Source organism: Nipponia nippon, unplaced genomic scaffold (genome assembly GCF_047370975.1).
Source record: "Nipponia nippon isolate SJK-2023a ecotype South Korea unplaced genomic scaffold, ASM4737097v1 scaffold_10, whole genome shotgun sequence".
NCBI lineage: Eukaryota > Metazoa > Chordata > Aves > Pelecaniformes > Threskiornithidae > Nipponia > Nipponia nippon.
In genome coordinates, this window is record NW_028262291.1 from 77389 (window position 1) to 104534 (window position 27146).

At 52.6% G+C, this 27146-nt stretch overlaps 2 protein-coding genes across 13 annotated transcripts; both read right to left on the bottom strand.

Annotated features, from left to right (window-relative positions):
- Window positions 1-6: 6 nt before the first annotated feature.
- Window positions 7-4124, bottom strand: CNTF (ciliary neurotrophic factor). Its single transcript, XM_009462658.2, has 4 exons — window positions 3860-4124; window positions 3454-3728; window positions 1656-3132; window positions 7-1025 (listed from the first exon to the last, which is right to left on the bottom strand). The coding sequence occupies exons 1-3, from the start codon at window positions 3861-3863 to the stop codon at window positions 2659-2661; spliced, it is 753 nt and encodes a 250-aa protein (XP_009460933.2). The 5' UTR covers window positions 3864-4124; the 3' UTR covers window positions 7-1025; window positions 1656-2658.
- ZFP91 (ZFP91 zinc finger protein, atypical E3 ubiquitin ligase) lies at window positions 3601-26512 on the bottom strand. 12 transcript variants are annotated; one of them, XR_015700299.1, is made up of 13 exons: window positions 26002-26512; window positions 25210-25235; window positions 13994-14230; window positions 13705-13741; window positions 13126-13218; window positions 12645-12767; window positions 10283-10333; window positions 9691-9769; window positions 9216-9330; window positions 8607-8706; window positions 7112-8315; window positions 6785-6869; window positions 3601-3728 (listed from the first exon to the last, which is right to left on the bottom strand). XR_015700299.1 is itself a non-coding variant. In XM_087738604.1 (11 exons), exons 1-11 carry the CDS (start codon window positions 26346-26348, stop codon window positions 7805-7807), a joined length of 1698 nt encoding a protein of 565 aa, XP_087594730.1. In that variant the 5' UTR covers window positions 26349-26512; the 3' UTR covers window positions 4744-7804. The 12 variants fall into 12 exon arrangements, 7 of the variants coding, with proteins under 7 accessions (XP_087594730.1, XP_087594720.1, XP_087594692.1 ...); XR_015700300.1 differs by having other exon boundaries at window positions 3631-3744; XR_015700296.1 differs by having other exon boundaries at window positions 6785-8315.
- Window positions 26513-27146: the final 634 nt, after the last annotated feature.

Consider the following 27146-nt stretch of genomic DNA (forward strand, 5'->3'; position numbering starts at 1 on the left):
CTTCCCAAAGCACAATCTCGGATGGCTTTTTGGTGGGTTTTTAGTTTGCAGGAGGCCATTCAGGGTGCTCAGCAGCATTATCCACGTTGGTACAACTGTCCTCCCCTCAAGCTCTTCATTTCTGTCTGCAGAATCAACAGCTTCAGTCACCTCCAGCCACCCAGATCAACTTCACTTCAGCCTGCAGCAACGCAAGCCCAAAGGGCCTCCCAGCAGCAAGGGAGCTCAGCCATCGGATGCCCCTGTTCTCACCAAATCTGTTTACTAGTGATTCCCTTGGGGGCTGCAGCTGAAAAATAGCATTAAAACCCAGCAGGCTCAGGTGCCACCACCTCTCTGCTGCATGGTGGGGGCTTGCTGGCAGGGAAAGCTCGAGACCTGGAGCCTCTCGCTCAGCCAGACTATAGAGGTTTGGATTATGGTTTGCTTTTTTACGTTGGTTCTGGTTACAGTGGCCTTTTCAAAGCATTGTGGGTGCTTTGCAAACACAGACATGCCCAGCGCTGCTGACAAGGCAGCAAGGCAGGAATAAGGAAGGTTGCAAAAGCAGCGCTTCGCGCTGGTGGGCGCAGCCCAGGGAAGCCCCTGGAGCAACATCATCCTCCACCTTCAATCCCCATTGCTGCTTTGCCTTCCGGAGCGTGGTTGCAGCGGGCTGAGCTCAGCTCGAAGCACCGCCAGCAGCTGATCTGGAAGGATCGAGTTGCACGGACCCGTGCCAGGGCTGGGGCTGGCTCCCCGGAGATGTGAAGGTCACCTCCTACCCGGGCTACTGTGGTAGGAGAAAAGGGGTCTGTTCCCACCTGCTTGGGTCGCAAGGTTCAGAGATGGACGTGCAGCGTTTGAGATAGATGTGCCCGCCTTCGGGAAGGTGAGGGGCAGCGGGCGGGCGAGGATGCGAGCACCCGGCCACTGCTGAGCACAAGGGTGCAAGGGGGGAAAAGCAAGATGGCTTCAAGCGCACAAAGCAGACAGGACTGCAAGAGCGGAACACTTGCTGGGAAAGGGACTCACTTTGACTAATCCTGAAAAAAAAAAAAGGCCAGAAATTGTTATTCCCAAGTGCAGGGAAGCAGAAACACTGCAAATAATCCGGTCTGAGCTGCAAAGCTGAGGTCAGGCAATAAGTGGCGATGAAGGAGGTGATGTTCTTCCTCTTGGGCATCGCCCACAAAAAGAACAGGCACCACCAAACCACCCTTGCCCCAGCCCTGCAGGGCAGCCCCAGCCCTGTGGCCCCACTTGCCGTGATGTGGCCGGTGGGGTGGGCAGGATGGGTGCTGGGGGTCCTGCCTCTGCATTGCCCTTTGTCCTCCTGCAGAGCCTGGGGCCCCCCATGCCCATGCAGCTGCTGCTGGTGCTGGGGCAGGCGCTGTGCCCGCTGCTGCCACCACCCACGGTGACAAAGCCGCTTTGTGCAGGGCCAGCCGGGCACATCCCCAGCCTCCTCCACACCCCAGGCCCCCGGCATCCCCCCATGTTGCCTTCTCTCCCTCAGGTCAGGGAGGAAGGCAGGGCCACACCAGGACGGGGCACAACCCCAGTGATCCCCCACCTCCTCCTCATCCTCCCACCACCTCCGTCTCCTTCATCCCCCCCAAGACCTCCCAGCAGGTCCCAATCCCCCCAAAACCTCCCGCCCCACCGGGACCGACCCTTCCCTGGGGCGGGAATGTGGCAGCCCAGGCTCTCCGGTGAGGTTGAGTCCCGCTGTGCCACCTCCCCCAAGGAGTCACGTCACCCCGGTAGATCTCCCAGCCCTTTTATTCACTTGGCAGCCAGCAGCCATCACATCCATTCAGCAAGAAAACCGGGGTCCAGGCAGCTGCGAAACCTCGCGGCATTCCCCTTCATAGGGTGAGCGATGTGGTTGGGGACAGTTTAATCCTCCACACTGTTTCCAATCCCAAAATAACCCCTGGAGGCACAAATCTCCTTGTGGAGGGTCTTCTGAATCACAGCCTTCAGTTAAAGGATCCTCTCCATTATCTTGTCTGAGCAGTTAAGAAATACCCTCCTGATCGTATCGCCACACTCCCCCCTCCCAAAAAAGCCCCCAAGCAGTTAAAGCAGAAATTCAGTGCACAGAAAATGTGAGCTGGGCAGGAGAAAAGAGTCCACATGAAGGAGGCGAAGCCTTGCATCTTGCAGCTGGGGGGCAGGTCCCAAGGCTCCTTTCCCCAGGCAGTATTCTTCTGTCCCTTCGCTCCTGCCTTGCCTCCGCAAGAGCCCCGAGCCAGTTTCCATTGGCCGGAGGAGGCACCTAGCCATGGCAAGCTGGGCGGCGACCGAATTTCAAAGAAAAGGCCAGCACCGCGGGTTCCGGGCCCTAGGGCAAGTGGCAAAGCTGCTTCCCGGGGGATAACTCCAACGCCCCAGCAGGCAGAGCCTGAGCCACCCCCGAGGCTGCCCCCGCCTGGGGATCCCCGCTCCCTCCGGGGCAGAGTGCGGCCCGTGCCTCAGTTTCCCCAGAGGGAAAGGTGCCCACAGGGAGTGGCACCAAAAGCGTGGGGGGCCTGGGGATTAGTGACATGGTCCCTCCCGTCCACCCTCCTCCCTGAACAACCTCCTTCGCCATCAGCAGCCCTCCGCAGGGGTGGGCAAGGAGCCCCCCACTATGCCCCAGCAGGACCCAAGCCCCCTGCCCCACGCCCGCCTTCAAGGGCTCTCAGCCAGGCTGGGGGCCGAGCTGCTGCCCGGGCTGGGCTTGGCGAGCTGCCGCAGGTCCCGCGCGGACCTGACGGCCCACTGGGCCAGCTCCCGCAGCACCCCCAGGCCCCTCAGCTTCCTCTCGAAGAGGCCGAGGTGGGGGGCCGGGGGGGGCCCAGCCCCCTCCTCGCTGGGGGGCCCGCGGCTCTCCAGCCGCAGCAGCTCCTCAAGGTGGTAGGCGAAGGCCGAGACCTGGAGCAGGACGGCTGCCAGCGCCCGGCCCAGGGCAGCATCGGCCTCACCCAGCTGCTCCCGCTGCTCCTCCAGCATCTGGGCCAGCAGGGCCCGGAAGGCCCGGTACGCTGCCAGGTTCTCCAGCAGCCGCTGGGTCCCCGTCTGCTCATCCCAGCGCTCCGCCGCTGCCGCCGGCACCCCCTCCACCACTGCCACGCTGGCCGAGGCGTCCAAGCCTTGCCGCTCCACCTGCAGGGGCGAGAGCAGCCAGGGATCAGCGGTGGCAGGAGAAACGGGGGGACCCCCCGCCCCAAGCCCCGCTGGCACCGGCTCCAGAGGGCCCCGATTCAGCTTCAGTGCTGGCCAGGAGGCGTTCGGAGCAGTGCAAGGCCAGGCGATCAAGGTTTGCCCAAGCATCAGCCAGCAGCATTTCACCCCCCATCTCTACCATGGGTCAGAGCCCTCGCGCCCCAGCACGGCTGCCAGGAGACCCCCGGATCCCGGTAGCGGCGGCCACCCTGCCAGTGCTCCCAGCCCCACGGGCAGCCGGAGGGAGCAGGGCAAACTCACGTAGGTGTCCAGGAGGTCGACGACGTCTGAGCGCATCTTCCCGGCCAGGCGGATGCCTCGGCTGCACAGGTCACGGCGCCGGAGGGCGGCTGAGGCGCTGTCTGCTGCCGCCATGGCCTGGGCAGCTGTCACGGGCACCAGGCTCATGGCGCAGCGCCTGCCCGGCCCAGGGAGGACAATCCCTTGCTGAGCTGGTGCATTCCAGCCGGGAGCTCCGCTCACGCATCCGCCGGCCTGGCTCTCCCCCTCTTCTGCGCTTGGGGCCTGGCACGACACTGCAAATTCCCGCCTCTGGGATCAACAGCGACAGATTATTTTCCCTAATTCCCCCATGCTTTGCTACTCCAAGCGCCTTGCCCAGAACGGTCTCGCCTGGCAGCAACAGGCTCCCAGCCCCAGCTCTCACCCATTCCTCCCTCCCAGCCACACAGGGAGATTAGCAGCACACTAATCCCCCCGGCTCATGCCGGAGCGCGGGAAGCGGCTGCCGGGAAGAGGCGAGTAAAGCCCGGACATTGCTCAACATCTCAGCCCGGGCAGCGAGCTGGGGCCTAAGCAGGGCAGAGCGCTGCAGGCTCGCCAGCGAAAAACTGAGAGGAGCCCTCGGGCTGGAGATCCAGCACCGGCTGCGGGCTGGGCTGCAACCCAAACCCCAAGAGGAGGCTGCAGGGGCCTGGCCTGGCCGCCTCCAGCCCCCTTAATCCCCCCCCCGGCTGCAAGGGGCCGGGTGCCCCAGGCCTAACCCCCCTTTTCCAGAGCCATCCCGCCCCAGAGCGGGGCTGCAGAGAGGCGAGGAGGTCCCGGCCACCCCCGGGCAACGCTGGCCACCCGCCACAGGTGAGCTGCATGCACCAAGACACAAACAGCCCTTTTGGTTGGTTTGGTTTTTCCTCAGTACATTTATTTTGGTTACGTATTACCCAGATTAAGAGAAAAAAAACCAGGAGTTGAAAGGCAGTTTCCCTTTAGTATCACAGTACAGCGAGCCCTGCCCCAGCCTGGCTGGGGGCCTGCCCCGGCCGCCAGCCCCAGCGCCCAGGGCTGGTGGCCAACCCAACAGCGTCGTTGCCACCTGGTGGCTACTGCAGAAAGCGCTGCCGAGCTCCGGGAGGCCCCCAGCTGCAGCGGGCAGAGCCCCCGGCCCAAACCCCGCACCCCAGGGCCCCGGGGGGAGGCCCCTGCCCGCACGCCGCTGGGCACAGCGCCCGCGAGCTCTCCGAGAGCGGGCAGAGGGCCCTGCGCCCCCTCCGTTCCCTCCCCGGGAGGAGAAAAAAAATAAATACAGGGAAAAAAAATACAAAAAAGTTTATTGCAAACTACTACAATAATTTATTGAAGCAAACTGCATGCGAGTGAAGGAGAGACATCGAGGGGAGGAGGCGCTGCAGGAGGGCTGTGTCAGTTTCAGGGTTCCAAAGGGGAGTGGGACGGGAGCCACACCAGTCTCTCCTGCATCAGGGGTTAGCAGGCTGCGGTTAGAGGACAGACAGGCAACTGGCCGAGACCAGGAAAAGAAAAAGGAGAGCTACGAGAGGTGTGCATGGAAGGACAAGGTGGGAAGTGGCAGGGATCAGAGGTGTCCGGGCCAGGAAGCAAATGAGCCGCTCGATTCTGCGTCCCAGAAACGCGGCCGATGGCAAACTCTCTGCTCCGCTCGGGGCAGGCACAGGGTGAGGCAGCCTCCATCGCCTCCCAGCCAGGTGCCAAGCGTTGCATCACCAGAGGCGAGCAAGCCCTTGACCCAAGAGCATTTTAGTGCCATCCCTCAGAAAACAAAACCCCAAGCTCTCTGTTTAGTGTTCTGTGCAAGGCTCTGCCCGCGCCGCACCTCCCATGGGGCACAGGGGCAGGGCACGAAAAGCAGCTCCAGCAGCATGGTCTGCAGCAAGCGTGGGGAGGAGGTGGCCGACCCGCACCACACGAGCGCATCTGCTACGGGTGGCCGGGACCCAGGCCAGGAGACGCACCACCACACAACGCAGCCCGGCCAGCCCCGTCTCCCCGGACAGACGACCCGCACTGCTGGGGGGCGAAACCATCACCTGGGTTTGAACACATCTCATTGTGCTGCTTCTCTTTAGTTTGCAAGGGGAGGGGACCGGCTGGCCACCCAAAAGCTTCCTGCTGGAAATCACAATAATTTGATCCCAGCAAGAAATGGGATCATCCCAACTGAAGAAATTGGTTTAGTTTAACACCATAGCACCGCGGACCTGACATGCACTGTCCCAGGAGACCCCCGTTCAGGCACGCTGGGCCCTCATCCTTATCTCCAGGAGAGGCTCGTGGCCGGACGCATCTCCTGCAGGCATGGGAGCCATGCTGCTGCCACGGTGCGAGAACGTGGGATGCCTGCACCCAGAGCATAAGACACCGGGGCTGCACGCTGTTCAGCCACAAACTACCCCGTCACCAGAAGTGTTTCAGCTTGCTCTGACAAAGACACCAGTGTAAGGGGGGAAGGGAGGGGGCAAATCAGGACAAATGGCCCAATAAAAGCTGTCAGGCTTGGGCCACAGCTGGATTTCCAGGCAGCACAGGGGACAGAGTGGGCGTTCAGAGTCAGTTTCCTGTAAAAGGTTTCCAATTAAATGCCATGTTTTATTGCCATTCTCCAGACCCCCGGTACCAGATTTTGCCTAGCTGCTGTGTGCTACAGGCCAGTTGAACTGATCTTGTGCTCGGACAAGATACCTCAGCTCTGCTCCCAACCACATAAACCCAACCGAAAAAAGCAAACAAACAAACAAAAAGCCCAGGTTATTCTTCACCTCTTCCAAACACACTACGAATTCAAGGCCACTGAATCTCCACACAAAGTTTCAGATAAGAGCAAAAAGATCCAAGTCTCCATAGCAGACACATCATATCCTATGTAAACTTTTCCAAGGGCTCTGAGCTGTCCTAACTACGCTGGCAGGCAACACTTGAACCGCCACATTTCATGGAAAGCAGGGGTTTTTGCGCAGAAAAAAGAAGCTTTGAGAACACGGCTGCACAACGCTCTCCCCCCAAAATGGGGGCAGGGAGAGAAGCTGACAGCCCCTTAGTCCCACGTCAGTCTATTGCCTTGGATAAACAAGCCTGAGACAACCGTATCCAGTCCCTGCTTCTGTATCTTTGTCTAGACCTGGAAAGGAGAGGCAGAGTTGGACGAGGAGCACAGCATCCCCCAGCAGCAAGGAGCTCACAGCTGTCCTAAGTCACGAGAACAAGTTCCTGGCTAATGATGTTCTAGGGAGCAAGGGGGAGGCAAAAAGAGCATTTAATGCAAGGAGCTCACCCCGACCTAGGAGGGAGGGAGACAACAGCTGGCTGTTCCATCACTCACCTCATCCTCCTGCTAACGCGCTGCTGCAGAGACTCCCACTGCAAACAGGCTCTTCTCCAGGGGCTCTCCCTCTACTCTGGAAAAGCTGCGAGAGACATCTGACTCCAGAAGGCTGCCTTCACCTCGGCTCTCCCAGCTGCTGTTACAATGGCACGACGTGCTCCCTGCAGCTCGCGAGTGCGAAGGAGCCTACTGGGAAACAGCCTGAACCCCCTCCACCCCCACCCCCTAAGAACATAACTAAAAAATACCGACCCTTTTTAATCAATAAATAAGGAATCTTGTTACCACAACACAAAAACGAAACATGTTCAAAGTGCAAATTACTGTCGTCAAACCGGGATGCTCCTCCTTGCCTCTCCCACGCAGGGCTCCCGTAGCCCCCGGGCCTCTCCAAGCAAACATGATCTATGAGCCAGGGCGTTCCCTCGACTTCCTGCCAGAGCTGGAGCAGAGGAGCGCGGTGGGGAGAGGGACGTGCGCTGTTTCACAGCTCACCCTGCTGAGGGGGCCTAAAGTGCCAAGCCAAACTCCCAGCCCCAGGAGGAGGAAGGAGACTGCAAGGACCAGAGTGCAGCGATGCATAGAAGTTGGGACCAGGGGTGAGAGGGAGTCCTAAGAAACTTGCCCAGAGCACATCGAATGCTTTCTAGTTTGTGAGTGGGGCCACGTCAAGGAGCCAGGAAGGCATCTGCTTTGGGGTAGAGCGAAGGCTTTCAGCAGTCCCCCCTCCCTTGGAGAAATCCGTCGCTCAGTCCAATTTGCTCTGGTAATGGCAGCATGTGCCCCTTTCTACAAAGGAGCAGTGGGAGAGAGAGAAGTGGTTGGGAGAAAGAGGATGTGCTGTGATCCACGCTGGAGGGGAGCAGACCCTTCGGTTATTTACTAGTATTGTAAGTTTTGTTTAACTTTTCTCTCTTTCAGTAAGTGTCTCCTTTTTGTTTTGTTTTTGTGTTTTTTTTTTTTTTCCTTTTAAATACAGAGTCCAAACTGTCCCAGCACCCACGTGCTCCCCGCCCACTAGGGTCCAGTGGAGTCTGAATCTTCGATGAGCACCTCCGTGGTGGCTCCCAGGATCTCTGTGTTCATGACCAGCCCCTCCGGGTTTGTACTGCTGCCGCTGCCCACAAAGAGCTTGCCGTCAGCCACCAGGCTCATGCGCTCTGCCCCACCACAGTATGTCTTCGGCATCCCATCAGGGTTCAGCAGCAGGCAATCTGCCGGGGCAGCACTTCCCAGGGGGTCAGGAAGAAGGGGGAGGCCCTGGCCATCAGTGGGCGGCGCAATGGCCTCCGGATTAGTGCCCAGGATGTCGGTGCTGGTGATCAGGGCACCTGCATTGGCAGCCAGTGCTTCAGCAATAAGCACTTCGGGGTGGCTCTTGGCTTTGTGGGCCACGACGCTGTCCTTCTTCTCGAATTTCTTGCCACAAATGTTGCAGGAGAACTGGTAGAAAGAGTCCGCATCATGTTTCTTCATGTGCCAGTTGAGGGAAGCCTTCTGCCGGCAGGTGAACCCACAGATCTCACACCTGGGAGGGGAGAAGGGGAGGTCACACACACTTGTGGGGACGGCAGTAGCGAAGGGGCAGCCCAGGAAAACAGCAGGGGCTCACTAAAATGGGATGCCACTGTAGCTCCAGCTCTTCCAGTTTTGTTTGCAGAGGCCTTATGTTCCTCAGATCCCTACTGAGACACTGCCTCAAGGAGCAGGCGAGACAAGTGGCAGCTCAAACGCTCCTAAAGAGAGCTGGGACACCAAGAACAGATGTATCCAAGGGTCCCTCAAAGTAGCAGAGCAAGAGACAGGCAGAGGTACTCACTGCAAGGGCTTCTCGCCCGTATGGATCATCCGGTGCACCGCCAAGTTATGAGAACTCTTAAACGCCCGGGCACAATACTCACAGATGTAATCCCTTTGATCTAAAAAAGCAACACCAGTTGGAGTATTACTCTCCCGCAGACCTGCTCCCTTTCCCAGCTCTCACATGTTGCAGGTAAAGCTGCCCAAGAAGCAGCAGAACTAGAAGTGCTGGGAGGCCAGCAGGCATAGCAAAGGAGGTGTTCCACGATACACCACAGCAGCTGATCTGGAGAGTTACGGCATGATTAAGACTCTCCTAAGAGCTAATTATCCATTCTGACCAATACTGAAGGACTGGCGAATTAGGATAAAGCTTGGCTTGGTTTACTCCTCTACAGAGCCCCTGACTGATACTTGCCAGGGGGTGAATTAAAAACTCTGTAGCCTATTTCTTTCATTGCCTTAGAAGATGGTAATCCAGAAGGAAATAATACACTGCTGCCGCTGCAAATCTATGCCACCTGCCTTGGCTTCACCCTCCCCAGAAGTCCTACAGGCTTTTCTGGTTTTTTTCTGCTCTCTGTTCACTGACCTGAGGACTTTGTATTTATTTCCCACCTCCCTGTACCTGTGTGGTGTTTGGCGTGCCGCAGGAGCTGCTTCTGGAGTCGGAAAAGCCGACCACAGGAGGGATGAGGACACACGTATTTTTTCTTCAGCAAGTGCTGGTACTTTATATGATGCTACAAAGGAAGAGTGAAAGGTTGTAGACTCTCTCTTTACATGGCTAAGAGAACAGCTGTGATACACTGATCCCAGATGGCCCCTCAGCAGGCCACCAATCCCTCCAATCACTGACAAGACACCCTTATACCATGAGCATAAAGGCTTTGATCTCCATTGAGAGAAGAAAGCCAAACGAACATGGACATCTAGCAACAGGACAGATGCAGAGACACACGTGGCCACAATTAATTAAGTCTACCAAAAAGACAGCATTAGAAAAGAGCGCTTCGGTACCAGTGGAGGATTAGCTGCCTGTTCCAAATGGCCCTTCCCCGCCCTATCACATGCCACTGAGGAAGTGAAAAATCTCAACCAACCTGCAGGTAACGTGGATGAGCCAAGACTGTGCCACAGCCTTCCATCTCGCAGCGGACATACTGTATCGGAGGCTTCTTCCTAAGAAGTCAGGAAGTAAGCAGGCAGAGTGGTTAGCTGATGCATCTGAAGCCAGGGCAGCAGCAAGATAAATGACTGTGAGTGCAGCTTGGTGATGTGAGAGCAAAGGATTACTGCTCCAATACTTCTGTGCGGGCTATGCTGACAGAAACTCTGTCCAAGAGTTCCCTCCACTCCTCGCACTTCTTGAGGGCTCTCCCCAGAGCTGAGAAAACCCCAGGAGACACAGAGTTCCCAGAACCTTATCGCTGGGCAATGCCAGGCTAGGGATCAACTCAGAAGTGCAGGGTGGGGGGCTGGTTCAGTTGGAAGAAGTCAAACCCACACCTACAGGGAGAAGGAAGAAGGAAAGGAAGGAAGTCAAGGCATGCTGTTTGTTTGTTTTTTTTTTTTCCCTTTAAGGCAGATTTCTGTACTGTGCAAGAGAGATGGCTTCGAGACAATCAGCATCTCTGTGTAGGACACAAGGGAAGCGAGTCTTCGGAACAAAACTGAGTAGAGGGGATCACTTACCTTCTCTTGGGCAACCTTGGGCTCTTGTCATCCTTTCTCCTCCTTCCCCTCCTGTAACAGGGTTACAGAATTGAAAGAAGCTTCTTTACATTTGTAGTGGGCAGAGTTTTTGAAGTGTATGCTATAAAGCAGGAGCATGCTGTAAGAAATACTACAGAATCCTTCTACGCTTTTAGGCTGAAAAGTAACACTGCACTCGGCAAGTCAGCTGCTCTGCCAAGTCAGGCGCTCTGCCAAGTCAGCCACCTGCTCTGGATCAAAACACCTGAAGAGTTTCTAAGGAAACACTCTTGTAATAGATGGGCAGGTTCCCTAAAGAAGTTAAGTAACCAGGCCGCCGTGCAAATTGTCCCTGCATTTTGCAGAACTGCCACATCACACAGAAGACTGCTCCCTGTGGAGCTGTGGTCCCCACGTTTCCGATACCTGGGTGACACTTTTTTTTCTGTGTGACATTTGGCGGCATGTGGCAGACCTCAAATCACCCTGCCTCTGCCAAGTCAGGCTGCGGCTGCATGACTACCTGCTAGGTCTAGCGTACAACACATTTTTGAACATGGTTGCCTAGCTCAAAGGTGTTTCAGCCCACCATTCACAACTGTGCAGATACCAGTCAGCAGGTATCAGACAGCCACAGCCCAACAGGCTGCGGTTAGGAATTGCCAACATTTCTGCCACAATGGAGCGGGGAAGGGCTATTTTAAAAAACCCTCAACCAGGCATCACATGCTTCACGTTTTTTCTTTTAAACCTGCAACTATCCAAACAACTTGCAACCTTATAATTAAGTTCATCCCTTTCCAGGCTGCACATCAGCACAGGAAATTCTGCTCTCCTAAGTTTCTGCTGCAGAGCTAGCAAGCCATTGCCTCATTAACCACAAGCTCTAGCAAAGTCAATCAAGTGCAAGTTGGAGGCAGATTCAGAGGAAGGCAACACTCTTGAGAAATAAGCTTCATGTGGTTTGCTCTCCCCCGCCCCCCCCCCATTTCCTAATGCATTTTTTACAAATGTAATTTTGCCAACACAGTCCAGAATTGATGGTGCACCCCATTTCCTCTGCTCTGTTGGGTAACATTTCATACCACGTGAAAAACATCAATCTGCGTGACGAGGAAGAACAGGATTAGTGATCTAGCAGCTATTTTACAGTCCTCTGAATTAACTATAGCAGCTTATACACCTGTCAAGACAAAAATCTATGCTCTGTCTGAGCAGACCTATGCTTACATGTAAAACGTACCCTCCCAAGCAATAGCTCTGCCCAGAACATCGTGCCTGCTTGATCAGATTGCTGCAGAGACAGTTACAGTAGATTGATGGAAGTCTTTTTCTAGACTGTACTGAGACATCTTTATTGATACCAAGACCATGCCGGTGACACGCTGAACAGGCACTCAGCATTCAAGCCGAGCCTTCAGAAGAGGCACAGGTTTTATTATGCACAAAAGTAGCGTCTGATCCAAGCAACACAACCACAAGCCTCAGAAAGCCATCTCGAACAGGAAAAAAAAAATTCTCAAAATATCGGCATCCTTACTCCTCTCCAATGTAAGTCAGCTCTGCAGCAGCTTAGAAACAGCCAGAGAAATTAAACCGAAGGTGTGCAGAGCCCCGCGCCGCAGACCAGCAGAGGGAGCCCCACTTGTTCCAATTGCTCATAGAGGAGCTAAAGTACAAAAGCTGCTTCCCCCCTGCCCATCCCAACGGCTCTGACACAGACACACGAATCCAATCTACCTCAGTTGCCAGAAGGAAAGCTTCAGTGTTGAGTTCCAGTGACAGCATACCCAAAGGTTTTGAGTCTCCACGCAAAGCACTAGTGACTGACTAGGTAGCAGTTCTTTTATTTCTCCAAAACGAGGGAGAACACAGCTGTTTTTCCTGAGCTCTGATTGTTAGTCCCAAATGTACAAAGAGGACGCTTACCATACGACAAGTACAAAGTATTCCCGTGTCGGCCTCTAGGCACACAACAGAAGAGGTGCTGCCTTCTCAGCCTGGCTTTCTAATACAGTCTAATCCGCTTCAGACCATCACAACAGAAAACAAATTTTAAGAATGCTCTAAAGTATTTCATACTGTGTGGCTGTATCCAGGTAGGCTGACTAAACCACAGTACGGAGAGAAAAAACCTCAACTTAAACTAAAGGAAAATACCAACTCTTTTATTTTTCCTTGCCAAACCTGCACAAGATACTAGGAAGCAGGACTTCTATCAGAACAAAAGGTTCTGCCCTATTATCTTTCAGGCCCAGAGGAGGAGGGGGGAAGCCAACAACAACAAAACACTGTTGTACACTAGCAAGAACGCAAAATATGCAATACACACTGCTACATATAACTGCAGAGTCTTACTCACTTCCTTGGTGGCTCTTCATCTTCCCGAAACTCACTCTCTTCTTTCACTTCTACTTTAATCTCTTTCTGTTTCTCTTTATCCTCCTTCCCCTTGCTAGCTTTTCTCCTTTGCTTTGGTGCTTCCCTATAAAGATACAAATACAACATGTTACTCCAACACTCTTCCCTTTGTCTGCTTTTTACAAAGACTTAAGCAAAAACCGGATCGAAGTTCGGGTCTATTTACCAAGTCCCACTTCTAAGCAGAAGTACGAACAAGGATTAAGGAAGAACCTGGCAGCCAGCAGGGCTCTAAAGGCTTTAGTCCATTAGAGGAGAAAAGTCCCAATAGCTGTAGGCAATATTTAGAAAACACTGTGTCCAATGGGAGCCATTCCACCTTAACAACTAGCACAGGTTCTTCGGGCTGTATTAAGCTCATTCAACTAAGATGTCACAATTTTTTTGGTCTAAAACCACAGTAAGTACGTAATCCAATATACTTCTCTAGATGGGGCTTGTAGGTTTCATCTCTTGGATCATCTTTGAAGGGAACTTCTTCCTCACTGATGAGCATCTCCTCATCATCATCACTGCTGGGAGAAAAGGAGAACAGAGGACTTTAGCAGCAACAGCTTAAGCACTGCTGCAACAATATTCATGCACCATCCCCTAGGATGGGAAAGACACTATTACACAGCACTTTTTCATCCAGCATGACTGGGGAAAGCTAACAGCTTGCACTGACTAAGGGGCACGATGACAGCCAAAACAGACGGGCTAGGCAGAGCAGTCTCCTCTTGTGAACCCACACAACTACAGCACCTGCTCCTGAAGGATTAAAGCTACCAGGTGAAATGCCCAGATCTAATCTTACTATCCATTTCTCCACAACATCTCCTGACATCTGCAGTCCATCTGCAATTCAGACTGAAAACGCAAAGGTCCAGGACTGAAAACAGAGCTACTATCCGTCCCATAGATCCTTTCACAGAAGCATTTATTTGGCAAAAACTCAGGTCCTTATTTTCCCTTCTTGCGACACTGAAAAGGGAGAAATACCACAAAATAAAGTTTCCTACCTGATTCCAGCTGGAGACTGATGCTCTTCTGTGACCTCTGAAAGGAAAAGCCACCATTAGGTTTCAATCTGTGTTCGCTGCAGTGAGCTCATCTGTCTCAAGATACCTCCGTCGACATTCAGTGCCAGGAGTGCTGGTGGCAGAAGGTACTCGTGACCAAGCAGCACCACGCCTGTACCAGCCACAGTCTGCATACAGCTCACAAAGGTACACCCACATCCAGCTCCCTTCAAAGGTTCCCAAGACCTGACTATCTCCAGGCACTTTCATGCCAGGGCTTCCCACGTACCATATTCAAGCTGGTCTGTGTTTGGCTCTGACTTGCAGACGAGCTGCAGGGAACCAGTCTTGGATCTGGAAGCACGCGAATTCTCAGTGTCGCGCTGGCGGGCCGCGGCAGCTGACCTGCTGCTGCGCCAGCTTCTGCTAGGCCTGGCTGTGCCGACGGGAGAGCCGTGGCTGAGGACACTGGAAACTTCCTCCTCTTCCTTCTCTTCTTTGGGATCTGAAACACCCATTGCAATCTCTTTAAAAAATAATAAAAAGCATAAATCCCGTCATTAATTCACACTCCTCTCTGTTGCATGATGTTGAATAGCTTAACTGTCCCTGTCTACTCTGATGGGGAAACCACCACCTCTTAAAGACTTGGGGCGTAGCTCTGCCAAGCCAGACAGGAGACACCTCAGGGCCTTACCACCTGAGCAAGCCGTCGTTTAAAACTCTCATCACGTTTCCCTACTGCCTCTAAGTAAAGACACAAATATTTTAAAACAGCTTACATTTCCCTCTGAGAAAGGCTTATAAGATGGTATTTGCTGGCTCTGATCTCCCCTAAGCCCTACAAGATAGACATTCATAAACCTCAGCAACTGCTTTATGAAAGACTAGCTTCAAAATCGGACCACATTAAAAGTCATGTTTGAAGAATCCCCCAAACACATACTTAATCAGAATTGTAAACCTGGTAATAAACCTGAAGAATCTGAGCTGGATGTTTCCGGTCTTATGCTGGAGCAAAAAGCATCACGAGCACAGTTAGCCTGAGGTCTTTGCACTCATTTACAGCTTCTACAGGTGGTTTCTTTTTGGCTGATGGCTGATCTCCAGATATGTTTTGGCAAGACAACAGAACTGGCTAAAATGTCTACGTGAGCAAGTTCATCCCTTAAAAACTAGAATTCCCAAGTACGGCTCACTTGATCTCCCTTTTTAGTGCTTGCTGTGACACTGGGCCTAAATGAACTCAAATTCCTTTTGAAATTTCACAAATGACATGCTGAAGAAATTAATTCCAAGTAGCTGGCTATGCTCAGTCCTCCAGGTTTGCCACTGCTTTAGTACACAAAGCCACATGCAGTGCTCCACAGGGCCTGCGCTCTAGGCTAAGCTCTGGCCCACTCCTTCTTACCCAAATACATTTACGCTGCTGTCTAGTTTCAGCTGGGTTTCTGCTGCCTAAGCACCAGCCAGCAGTACCACCGAGATGCCTGGGAGCTTATCAAGCATCTGCTGGCAAAGTCAGCGGACAGTCCTCTGAGGGCTGGCTGGGGAGCAGCTCTGCTGTGCTGGGAGTCCCAGGGAAGAGCAAACTGCACATCAAGAGCCAGGAGCGTGCCCTGGCAGCGAGGGAGGTCCACAGCATCCTGGGTGCCATTCCCAGGAGCACAGTCAGGAAACAGAGACACGCTGTTAATCTCCTTTACTCAGCACTCATTAGACCACATTTGGACTCCCACCACAAGAAGGTTGTCAACACGTTTGAGCAAGTCCAGAGGGGACCACTGAGACGGTTGGGGGCTGAAACACACAACCTGTGAGAAGAAGCGGAGGGAAACGTGCTTGTTCAGCCTGGAAAACAGAAAACCCTGGGAGGACACAACAGCAGCCTTACAATGCACAGGCAGGCTATCAAGCAGCCCAAACCTCCTCACTGAGGTGCACAGCAGGGAGATGAGGGGCAGTGGTCATCAACTGAAACAGGGAGGTCCGACTGGATACAGGAAAAGCATTTTTCCACAAGAGGACAGTCAAGCACTGGAAGAGGGTCCCAGCAAGGCTGTGCAGCCTCCATAGAATCACAGAATGGTTTGGGTTGGAAGGGACCTTAAAAAGTGATCTAGTTCAACCCCCCTGCCATGGGCAGGGACACCTTCCACTAGATCAGGTTGCCCAGAGCCCCATCCAACCTGACCTTGAACATTTCCAGGGATGGGGCATCCACAGCTTCTCTGGGCAACCTGTGCCAGTGTTTCATCACCCCCATTGTAAAAAATTTCTTCCTTATATCTACTTTGAACCTCCCCTCTTTCAGCTTAAAACCATCCCCCCTTGTCCTGTCGCTACAGGCCCTACTAAAGAGTCTGTTCCCATCTTCCTTGTGAGCCCCCTTTAAGTACTGGAAGGCCGCAATAAGGTCTCCCCACAGCCTTCTCTTCTCCAGGCTGAACCACCCAACTCTCTCAGCCTGTCCTCACAGCAGAGGTGCTCCATCCCTCTGATCATTTCCGTGGCCTCCTCTGGACCCACTCCACCAGGTCCATGTCTTTCCTGCGCTGATGACCCCAGAGCTAGAGGCAGGGCTCCAGGTGGGGTCTAACCAGAGCAGAGGGGCAGAATCCCCTCCCTCGCCCCCCGCTGGCCATGCTTCTTTTGATGCAGCCCAGGAGACGGTTGGCTTTCTGGGCTGTGAGCACACATTGCTGCCTCATGTCCAGTTTCTCATCCACCAGTACCTCCAAGCCCTTCTCCTCAGGGCTGCTCTCGGTTCCTTCATCCCCCAGCCCGTACTGATGACAGGGGTTGCCCTGACCCAGCTGCAGGACCTTGCGCTTGGCCTTGTTGAACCTCATGAGGTTCACATGGGCCCACTTCTCGAGCTTGTCCAGACCTGACTGGAGAAAGCCCCGAGCAACACGATGTGAACCCTGTGGTAAGCAGCAGGTGGGACCAGAGAGATCCTGAGGTCCCTCCCAACCTGAAATCTCTAATTTTGCATCAAGCCTTTTGAACCAAATAATCCTTTTACTTCTAGCATGTAGTTTGCTTTGCATGACTCATTCCCTAATCCTTGATTAACAGGGTGGAAATAATCAACATTTGACTGAAAAAAAAAAAATCTGACTGGAATACAAGATGTGAGGCATCACAATTTCATTGTAAAACAGCAACCAAGTCTGATGTCTTGCATGTATAAAGCCCACTTCATCATCAGAGAATGAACTACGCCTTCGTTTTGGCTTCCTGGTTTAGCAGATCCCAAGGTGAGCTATGACTGCTTTACATTTTTAATCCTAATTGTGAACGTCCTCAGTTTTTTTGAATGCTAAATCGAATCCAAAGACACTTGAACCCATTCTCTATAAATTTCCCCTCAAACGCTACCATGCTACCAGTGTTAGCACTGCTGCTCTTGAAAGAGGTTTATTCCCTCGGAAGATCAGGCATTCAGCTGATTTCTTAGCAGGAGCTAGTATTTTTATTAAAGATTAGACTTATGGAGTTGAAACAGACCTCCCTCAGAATACGTTTCTCCAAAGTGCACCACTCACCTAGCAATTTTGCTTCATTTCTCTGAAGTGAAGGTGTTTAATAAGACTTTCCCCATGATTTCTCCCTTTTACTTCTTCCTCTACTTCAGCGTGCTTGTCTAACAGATTCACTGCATTTTTACATGCTGTGAATACCCATGTACCTCCAAAAAACCCCACAGTTAGCAGAAGCATCAAATATTTACTTTGCAGTAGAACTTATAAAGCAATACAGAGCTATTAGTTAAAAATCCTTATAATTCTAGACCCTCCCAACAGGGGACACAGGTCCCTTTGCAAGGGTCAGAGCTGCACCAGGAAACTTGTATCTGCAAAGTATTCAGCTGCACTAGCAGCTGGAATCGGCACTCACCACAGCTCTGCCCGAACTCTAAAACTGAAAAAAAAAGAAAAAAAGCCCTAGATTTTAAACAAATTTTATGTCTCTTTCCCACACCTAAATTTCCTTTTTCCTTCAAAAAAACAGCTTTCTGATGAATGCAGCCTGCCTCTCAAAAAACAAAACACCAACAAAAAAACCCCACTCCACTAAATACAGAGACAGCAACTGGCTCAGAGAGAAAAGCAGCACTTCTTCCTCCTGCTGCTTTCTTGTCTAACACACCCGACCTGGCATTAGAGGTACTCCCAAGCCTGCCACTGGAGGTGCGGCCATTTTAACCGTGTCTCAGGATTCCTCCCCAGACTTCTGGTGTTAGGCAGGAAGCAACGGGACTCACGTCTGCACTTAGGTTAGGAACGTGGCTGTCCTGGTCCCTCTGTATCACCAGTGGAAGGAGTTAGGAGATGCCCACCTCTCTCAATGGACGACACAGGGACCTTACAGTTATTTTCAGTCCTGTCTGGATTTCAGTCCTGGTGGGTACCACACTTAACCTGGTTAAAGCCAGGCCCTGCGGATGGACACAGCATTACCTCTCTCCTCTCACAAACGGCTCTACACAGAAAGCCACGCTCCTCAGTTAGCAGGATTTGGCTAACGGCACAAAGAACCAAGAGAAACAAGATAGGGGGAATAAACATTGCTCTTACAGATAATCAGGCTCTGCTCTTCCAACAAAAAAAGATGCCGCTCTTGAGACTGAAACATAGGAAAACTTTCAATTAGAAAGGCTCTAGTCAATTCTGCATTTAAAACTGTACAGACTCGTCAGCACCACTAGCTCTGGCTAGCCACAATTTCTCTGGAAGGTTTCTGTCCTCCCAGAAGACGCGCGGAAAACGGATTATAGGCCAACATCCTGTTCTTTTGTCGCAAGCGTCAGGAGTGGTGACGGACACCAGCTCGTAGGAACTCGGGCTCCAGGAGGACAAAAGAATACGTGACACAATAGGTATCAAGGCACCCCCAGCGCAAAGCAAAAAGAAGCACCAAGCATTTGCTTTTCAAATCAGCTGCTGCAAAACGAATTACGTGCCTTCCTTTCGGCAGCCTGCTGGCCAGTCGGCACATGCAACCTCAGGTTAAGGCCCAGCGCTGCCGTCTTTTGCCCGAAACACATTTCACGGAGAGGGGGCAACGGAAGCTACGACTTGGCAAAATGAGTCTGCCAAGAAATGTCCCCACGCTCACACTCCCCTGTGACGCTCCAATACTGACATTAAACGTTATCCACCTCATCCCATAGCCTCTGCAGAAGTTCGTTTCGGGAACCGCGTGGATGCCTGCATCTTACTGGAAGTCATTAGAGAGAGACAGGGAAAATCCACTTTCTGAAGTCCTACCAATCCTTTTGAGCTTTTTGGCTCCTGGGCTTCTTCCTACCTTGAACTCTCCCTTAAGCAAGTCACTTAATGATAAACAGCTTTCATTCTGAGGTACTTTCACCATTCTGCTGACTTTTCCCAATGGCCGTTAAACTTAACGGTGTCCAGGGCAGAAAACACATATAGATTCGAATGACAGTACACAAGAGGCATCAAACATCCTTTAATCTTAGCATTTGTGAAGAAACCAGCCATCACTGGGAAAAGGGACAAGAAAAGGAAATCTGGGAGGAAACTAGCTACGAAGTTGTAGCTCTGTTATAATTGTTTAGACAACCAACAGACAAGACTCTTGGCACTGCTCTGCTTCTTAACAGAGCTTACCCCAGTAACACTCCATCTTTACTCAGCATGCCAGTCAGCAGATTCCCATTTCAGACACGCAGCAGAAATGTATTCTCATTCACACTCTAATTCTGCCCCTGGAGCACTGCACGCAGGGTTACCAAACCAGCGAAAGCATCTCTATCTCAGAACCCATGTCATATTTCTATACATATACCAGCGTTGCCACCAAGGGAAACAAAAGGGATAAATACCAAAGTTTGTCCACTATCTCCCAGACCAGGAGATAAACTCACCCTTATGAGTCTCAGTTCCTCCCTATGTCATAAATCCACTTGCCAGGCAGGATACTCACGGGAAGCCACGGAGACCGGCACTCGCGCTTTCTCATGCTTTGTTTCTTCACCTACAGCCGCATCACTCCCCAAGCCCACAGCATTTTCTTTATACGAGACTGTTCCAATAACAGGGCGCTTACTGCTTCCTTTTTGCACCACTGGATGCAGCAAGTGTTAAGAGCGCGTCTGGGTAACTGACAGCGAGCCGTCAAGGGCCTGAGCAGTAAATACGCATATCCCACAGCCGACACCTCCCTAACCTTCTTTCCAAGCACTGAAGGAAAACAAAGTCCCAGGCACATATCAATTACTCACTGCAAAGAGCAGAAAGGGAAAGTCCAAACCAACTGCATTTACTTCCTGAAGAAGAAGTAGTAGTTCATCGCAGGACTTGCAAGATCCTGCTGCGTCTGTCCAACGCTCTCCTCCTACCCCTGTTCCCCTAATAACTTGTGCATGCAGTGGCTATGCTGCTCGGTATTTTGGGAAAGATAAGCAGGTAGCCAGAGAACGGAGACCTGAATTACCGCTCCCCGCAGGAAGGGTGCGCAGAAGTGACGCTAGTACAGATGCCATTTCGCAAAGTCGGCAGCGCTGCTGGGAGATACCGCTGTCCTCAGGTTTCACTGGGGACAGGGATGGAAACCCTCTGCGAGCAGAGCTTCTTGCTTCTCCTGCTTACAGCACAACTTGCAGACTTGGCATAAACCAGCCTTTTATAACCGGTGCACTGCTATGCACCGGTCCTGCTATACTGGCAGCTCGAAAATCTACTCAGTTACCCTCACAACCGGGAGCTGTTGGGCACTCCACATCTGCTGTTACTAGCCTCGCCTGTTCAGACGCTCAGGCTGTTATTTACCAACCCCCCTGCAGCTCAGAGGGAAGCTTGTTGCAATTACAGATTCCTCCTCTTTTTTTTTTTTTTGACATCACAACAGTAACAAAAACTTCCAACTGTTACAAATTAACAGTTTGTTGATTACTAACAATAACTTTTCTAAACTTTTATTTATAAAACATTTGAAAGTAACTAACCCCGCAAAGTAGACACCTTCAGAAAATACCCAGGTACAATTAAGTGAAAGGAAAATAAACGATGAATTAAGTTACAAAACAACTATTATGAAAATAAATCACCACAACATATATACATCTCAGACTGCGATTTAGATTTAACATAGCAGCCATACAACAGACAAGGCACTGAACATGTAATTTTATAATGGCATAGACAAAAAAATGAAACTCGGGAAAAAAAAAATCCTAGTGTAAACCTCTATCCAAATGCCCCCCACCCCAGAGCTGTGAAATTGTGCATACGGGAGACAGGAGAACACTCGTAGGAGTCAAAGTAGGTTTGGGCAATCCGAGTTATTTAAATTCAGCACGTTTTTATAAGGTTTGATTTTAAGTAATGACATTTCTCTCTCAAAACACTGACAAAGTCTTAAGGGAAAGCAGTCATTACCAAAGAAGCATGAAGCTTTAAGAATACAAATAACAAGGTATAGCGCGAGTTATCTACGCTACAAAACCGTTTTGTACAACTAGAGTCTTAAAGGTTTCCATTTTCTTTAATCTGTGGAACCTTACGTTTTTTCTAGCAGTTAAAAGGGGACTGCTGCGGAGCAGGCTTGTATTTCCCACTCGTTTCCTTTCACAGTCCTTGGAGAAGCGGCTCTCTGACCTCCCCTCTCCCCGAGCCTTCAAATCGCAGCTTGAAATCCGCTGCGGTGGGAGAAGGGCTGCAACACCAGCCGCCCACAACGCGCGGTACAGTAGCCTGATACGGAAAGACCAGGGGAAAAAAAAAAAATACATCGCGGAATACATCCCTGAGAGAGTTCTCCACATGTGTGAATATCTAACAGAAGTATTCCACACACGACTCCCTTTCTAACGCACGGTTTCTAGAACCGTGCGCTGAAGACGTACGTGAATACTGCTGGCATCATCCTCTAGCCCACGCTGTGCTAAAAAGCTTTGATTTGAGCACGGAATTCCAAGGAGGTGACCCTCCACGCACATGGCACTACATCTCTCTTGATCGCAGCTTTAAGTAAATAAAGGCTTCACGCGGCCCTGGTTTAGCTCTCTAACAAACTCTTCTTTCCACCTTTTAATAGCACTACCACACAGCTGTGTACCTACGTGCACTTAAAGAATTACATTGGATCTCGTTCTCATCACTGCAAAAAAGCATCAATATCAATGTAAAGTTGCAAGACGAAAACACGCAAGAAAAATAACTTGCATAAACAAGGGTCCACACTGGGTATGTTTCAGCTGCGCGACACAAGCAGAGCAACCTTAGGCACGAAGATTCAGTAATCTGACGTTCATTCATGGCATATTACTTTGTACAAATGCTTCCAACCCCACCCTCTTTCTTCTTGCAACCTGCCGCTCTAAAACCTCGAAGGCAAAGCACATATGCTTTGGGAGCACGGTGAGGCAGGGGCTCCCCCACCCAGCACAAACCTGGCATCTTTATATTCAGCCACCGCTCCAACGCTCCCTCCGGAACAGCTACGCAGCCTGTTTTTTCAGCTGTAATTGATCAAAAGATTTCCTTCAAACTCTTAAAAGTGGTTTCTAAACAGCAGAGGTAAAAATCTTACAAAAAGGTGGATAGAGTCAGAAATTGGTTTGGGTGTAAAATTAAATTGGAGAAGCAGGATTTGTTTGACTGCTATCATGACTTTAAGACTCACAGTAAGCACTGAATGTTCAATTCGGTGAGGGAAGGACGTGAAGCATATTCATTAAATCTCTATTCCAATAATTAAAATTATTCAAGCCTAACTAAAATGAAAATTATTTCCACAAGAATATACAGCGTTGTGGGAAGTCAAATCTGAATTATACTGCGCAGTCTGACTCTAGCTACATGAATTCATTTATAAACTGAGATTAAGTGTTCTACTTATGTAACTAATATTTCTACAGAAACACATTAGGGAAATACTGCAATTGCATGACTAAGCAGACAAGACGGGAAATACAATCGGTACGGCTGACTTTGCAACTGCCTTCGTGCACGCTGGTACACTAACAATCGCATGCCGATTCTGACACAATACACACCTTCGACTTTAACCTTCCCGTAATCTTCCCATCAGACCTGCACAGTCAGACCTTCGTGCCTGCGCTCCCACGCTGACGAGCAGAAAAGCCCTCTGATCCCATGGCACTACACAGAAGAACGTAAAACTCGGCGAGACGCTTCCACTGTTACAGCATCTCGGTTATAACTGACAGCACAAATTTAGCCGTGATCGCACCCATCATCTCTAAGCTTTCCTTACCAACAGTAACACTGGTGATTTTACTTCAAAATATGATCTCAAACATAAGGCAACAAGACTTACTGAACAGACTTTGGTGCAGCAAGTTTTTTGTTCGTCCGACAGATACGCAGGATGCGTCACCAGGTACACCCCACCTCCACAGGCCCTTTGCCCTGTACACAGAGGCTAACAGTTATGGCTGAGCTCATGCAAATTTAATATTCTAAACTGGACTTCGTATTTTATAGTAAAGGATAATAGTATAATGCAAATTACCACGCAGAATTAAATTCCATGTCAGCGCTCACGCCAGTAAATGCCAGCACTAAGTTCAAAGCCCCCACCAGAACCACTCAGGAGTTTCACCGGATTTCTTCCCCAACCCAGCTCCACCCAGCGGTGACGTGACGAATGGTATTTTACCTTCCAGAATTATGGAGGACTCCTCGCTACCAAAAACCCTGCTGTGCAAGGAAAGCTGCAGTTTGCTTACACCTGATTAGGCTTCTTCAAACATTTTCTGCTAAAGGCCAAAAAGGAGGGAGCGGGAGGGAAGCTCTTCTCCTGCATACTGATGTGTCTGAGGAAGACACTGCACGCAGTCTGTTTCCATGCCTTCCCCAATAAGCACAGGCATCCAGCAAGGACTTCAAGCGTGCAGCTGGGACACAGAGGTGCAGCACTCTCACTTCTGTGTTTTTAAAGACTAAAAACAAACAAGAAACAAACAAAAAAAAACGCCCAAAAAAATCACCAAGGCAGATTTCCTTTGGACTAGAAGTCGTCATCACTTCCCGGTGCCAATTTCCATGCAAAAGTTCATGCCATCCATTCTGGCTGCAAGTCTAATCATGAAAAAGAGCCCAAGAAATTTAATAAATACTTTTTCCACTCTGACATTCAAGGACAGCTGAATCTCTGAAAAGTTAAAGTCTAAAATGGCTAGAGTGCAGAGAGCCACCAAACCTGGGAAATTTCAGACTGACATTTGCCATTTCCAAGCACGTGCCAAGAAACTGGGGTAAAAATGGGACTATTCTGCCTGTTTTCCACCACTACCATGTAAACATTCCTGCTTAAGGGTATCCAAAGCACTGAGAATCACCATTAAAATGCGAGGTTAACACTATACACGTATGAAGTGACAACGCCATGCCTTTTTACACATTTCAGCAACTTTGCTTTGACCTAAAAGGCTGAAGCTCTTACAGTACCCTGCCCACCCTTTACGCAGTAAGAGGTAAATGCACACAAGTAGGGTCTGTGCTAAACACACACCAGTTAATTCTGCTTTGGTCTGCAAAAATACACCTTGCAAGCGAGAACCGTGATGGGTTTCAACACCCAAATGGAATAAAGCTATAGACTTGTAGGAATAAAGTTAGAGAGTTATAAAATTACAAGAATAAAGGTAGCCTTCAAGACACATATGCCTGCAAACAAAAAGTGAACAGCTCCAGCAGAAAGGTGAATTCATTTGCACAGGTGTGCGACTTTCTTTCCTCACTGTTTCATTCCGTGACAATTCTCTCGTGCCAGATCAAAACCAACACTACACAAAGTAGAGTTTACTTGGAACTGTTTCAGAAGTCATCACTGGGCAACAGGCAAAACCCTCTAACACTTTTTTTTTTTTTTTTTTTTTTACAAGAAGCTGTTAAATAGATGCACAGAGTTCACAGAGTTCGCACTGGAAGAACAAAAGTTCTGCTGCTGGTGGCAGCTCCCCACAGCTGGGGCTTTCTTGATCAGACTCATTAAGCTACCCTCTCCCCTTCAAAACTTTTCTTTTGCATCCCTGAAGACGTAAGCATAAAACATTCACCACCCACTAAAGCTAGAAAAGGACATGTGTAAATATTTGAATACTCTTATTTCCACGTATCTTTCACATGTCTCTTGAGGACCTACACCTGTATTTGTGACAGCAGCAGAACAGATGCAAGCCCAGGTTTTGCCAGCTCCTCGGGACCACTGTGTACCGCGAGCTGTCAAACCGCAGCGCAGTGTGGTCTCAACTCCTGATAGCGAAGTAATACCCTAGCGGTTATTTGGAAAAATAAGTTTCTGCATGTTGGGCATGTGCGAACATCAGCAGCGGTTTATCACAGTTCCAGAGTCTCGAGCGAGACCTTGGAAAGAAACTGCATGTCATCAAGCAACAAAACATTCTTTAAAAGGAAGAGCCAACAGATGTTTGGCTACCTTCGTGGGAAAGCCCTGACTTTCTGGGTGGAATACAACAGTAGGAGCGAGTAACTCAGCTCTTACCTTTACCAGCTGCTTTATCTGCGCACCTGAAAAAATACAAAAGGCAAGCATAAGAGACAGCTTCTATAGGCACGGTGGCAGCAACAAGAAACTGAATGATGTGGAGAATGAGCCCTAATTCCCAACTGTGGACAGACCCGTTGCCTCATTCCCAGATTGCTTATACCAACGTGGATTATTTCATCTGGAGAAAGCTTAGGTGAACTGTAGCAACACATCGGCAAAAGCCCAGTCTTGCCCATAATAGTCACGTCTAAATCAGAGGGACTTTGTCGTTAGAAGGAGGCCGACCAGCTACGTTACCGAGCGCTCCCAGCATCCATGTGCACGTGGCCAGTTTCCTACTCCAGAAATAAAGCGGCAGCGAGATGCAGACATCTCCTCACGGGAAAATAAATGCCGCCGCCTCCCCCCCCAGACTTCTGGCGCACGGAGCCACAAGCAGCGGGGGTCCGAGGCGCACCGAGGACGGGGCAGCGGTCCCCGAGGACGCTGCGCAGCGGGCGGCTGACGCAGGAGGCGCTTACGGCTTCGCGCCCGCCGCCACAGGCGGGGCGGCACTCGGGACGCTGCCTTTCCTGGGAAGGGACCGGCCGCGGGCCGGCCCAGCTCGGCCCGGAACAAAGAGGCGGAGGCGCGGGGCACCAACGGCCGGAGACGGCCGGCGGGGCCCCGGCGCCGCTCGAGCGGGACGGGGAAAGGCGGCCCGGCCGGGGCCGCCCGCCAGCCCCCCACCCCCGGCCCCGACCCCGCGGAGGGCGGGCGCCCAGCCCGGCGCCGCAGGGCACTCACCCGGCCCGGGGGGCCTTCCTGGCCGCGGGCGGCGTCTCGGCGGCGGGCTGCTCGGCGGCGGGCCGGGCCCCGGGGCTGCTCCGCCGGCGCCGGGGATACTCGGCCTTACGGCGGCGGGAAGCGGCGGCGGCTCCCCCCGCGGCCGAGGCGGCGGCGGCGGCCGCGGCCCGGCCCCGCTCCCGGCCGCCCCTCAGCACCCGGCTGCCGCCGGACTCCTCCCCCTGCTCGGCGGCGGGCGGCGGCGGGCGGCGGCGGCCCGAGGACGGCGGCCTCTCTGCCGCCGCCGGCGGGCCCTGGGCGGGCGGCTGCTCCTCGGCGCCCCCCGGCTGCTCGGTGCCCGCCGGCATCGGGGCGGCGCGGCCGCGGCTGCTGCGCGCTGCCCCCTCCCGCCCGCCAAGGCTCCCCCGCCCGCCTCCGCCGCGCCCAATCACCGCCCGCCGCCCACCTTCACGCGGGGCCGCGAGGCGACCCACTTCCCCCGCGCGCCCGCCAATCCGCGGCCGGGAGGCGAGGGACGGCCCCGCCCCCGGCCCCGCCTACCCCCTCCCCGCGGCCCTCCCGCCTTTCTCCGCCGCTCGCGCGCCGCCCGGCCAATGGGCGGCCGGGCTGCGCCGGGGCCCGCCCCCCCGCTGCCGCGCGGCCAACCAGCGGGCCGCTCCCCAGGCGCGCGCCGCGCCGCGCAGGCGCCGCTGGGGCCGCCGCGATCGCGCTCCCGCTCCCCCCCCGGCCGGCCCCGCCGCAGCGCCCGCCCGAGCGCGGCCCCTCCGCCTGCCGCGCCGCCGGCCCGCCGCCCGGCACGCCCGGCCGCCGCGCGGCCCGCCGCCCGGCCCTCGGCACCGCCGGGCTCCCTACCGCCGCCGCTGCCTGCGCCCCTCCGGCCGCCCCCGGGTCCCCTCGCCCCGCGGGCGAGGCCTGGCAGGGGAAGCCGCTCGCCCCCCGCCCCGCGCGGCGCTCCCTGCCGCGGGGCTGCGGCGCCGCTCGCGGTTCCGGCGGGGCCTGGCGGCGGGGCCTGCTTTTGGCTGCCGCTTCTCCTTTAAGAAAAAAAAAAAAACGCCCCGTCGGGCGGCGGGTGAAAGTCGGTGACAAAATGGCGGCCGGCGCAGAGGGGGCGGTGCTCGCGGCGGCCGCTCCGCCCACTTCCGCCT

What these genes read in the sequence shown, in the direction of transcription:
- CNTF (XM_009462658.2), bottom strand. An exon ending in TCGACCTCCTGGACACCTAC is followed by an intron (nt 3,133 to 3,453) that starts GTGAGTTTGCCC and finishes TCGCCCCTGCAG; the next exon opens with GTGGAGCGGCAAGGCTTGGA.
- ZFP91 (XM_087738566.1), bottom strand. Translation starts at nt 26,348, where the DNA reads ATGCCGGCGGGCACCGAGCAGCCGGGGGGCGCCGAGGAGCAGCCGCCC. An exon ending in GATGAAGAGCCACCAAGGAA is followed by an intron (nt 10,334 to 12,644) that starts GTGAGTAAGACT and finishes ACCCTGTTACAG; the next exon opens with GAGGGGAAGGAGGAGAAAGG. An exon ending in CCAAGGTTGCCCAAGAGAAG is followed by an intron (nt 9,770 to 10,282) that starts GTAAGTGATCCC and finishes CTGACTTCTTAG; the next exon opens with GAAGAAGCCTCCGATACAGT.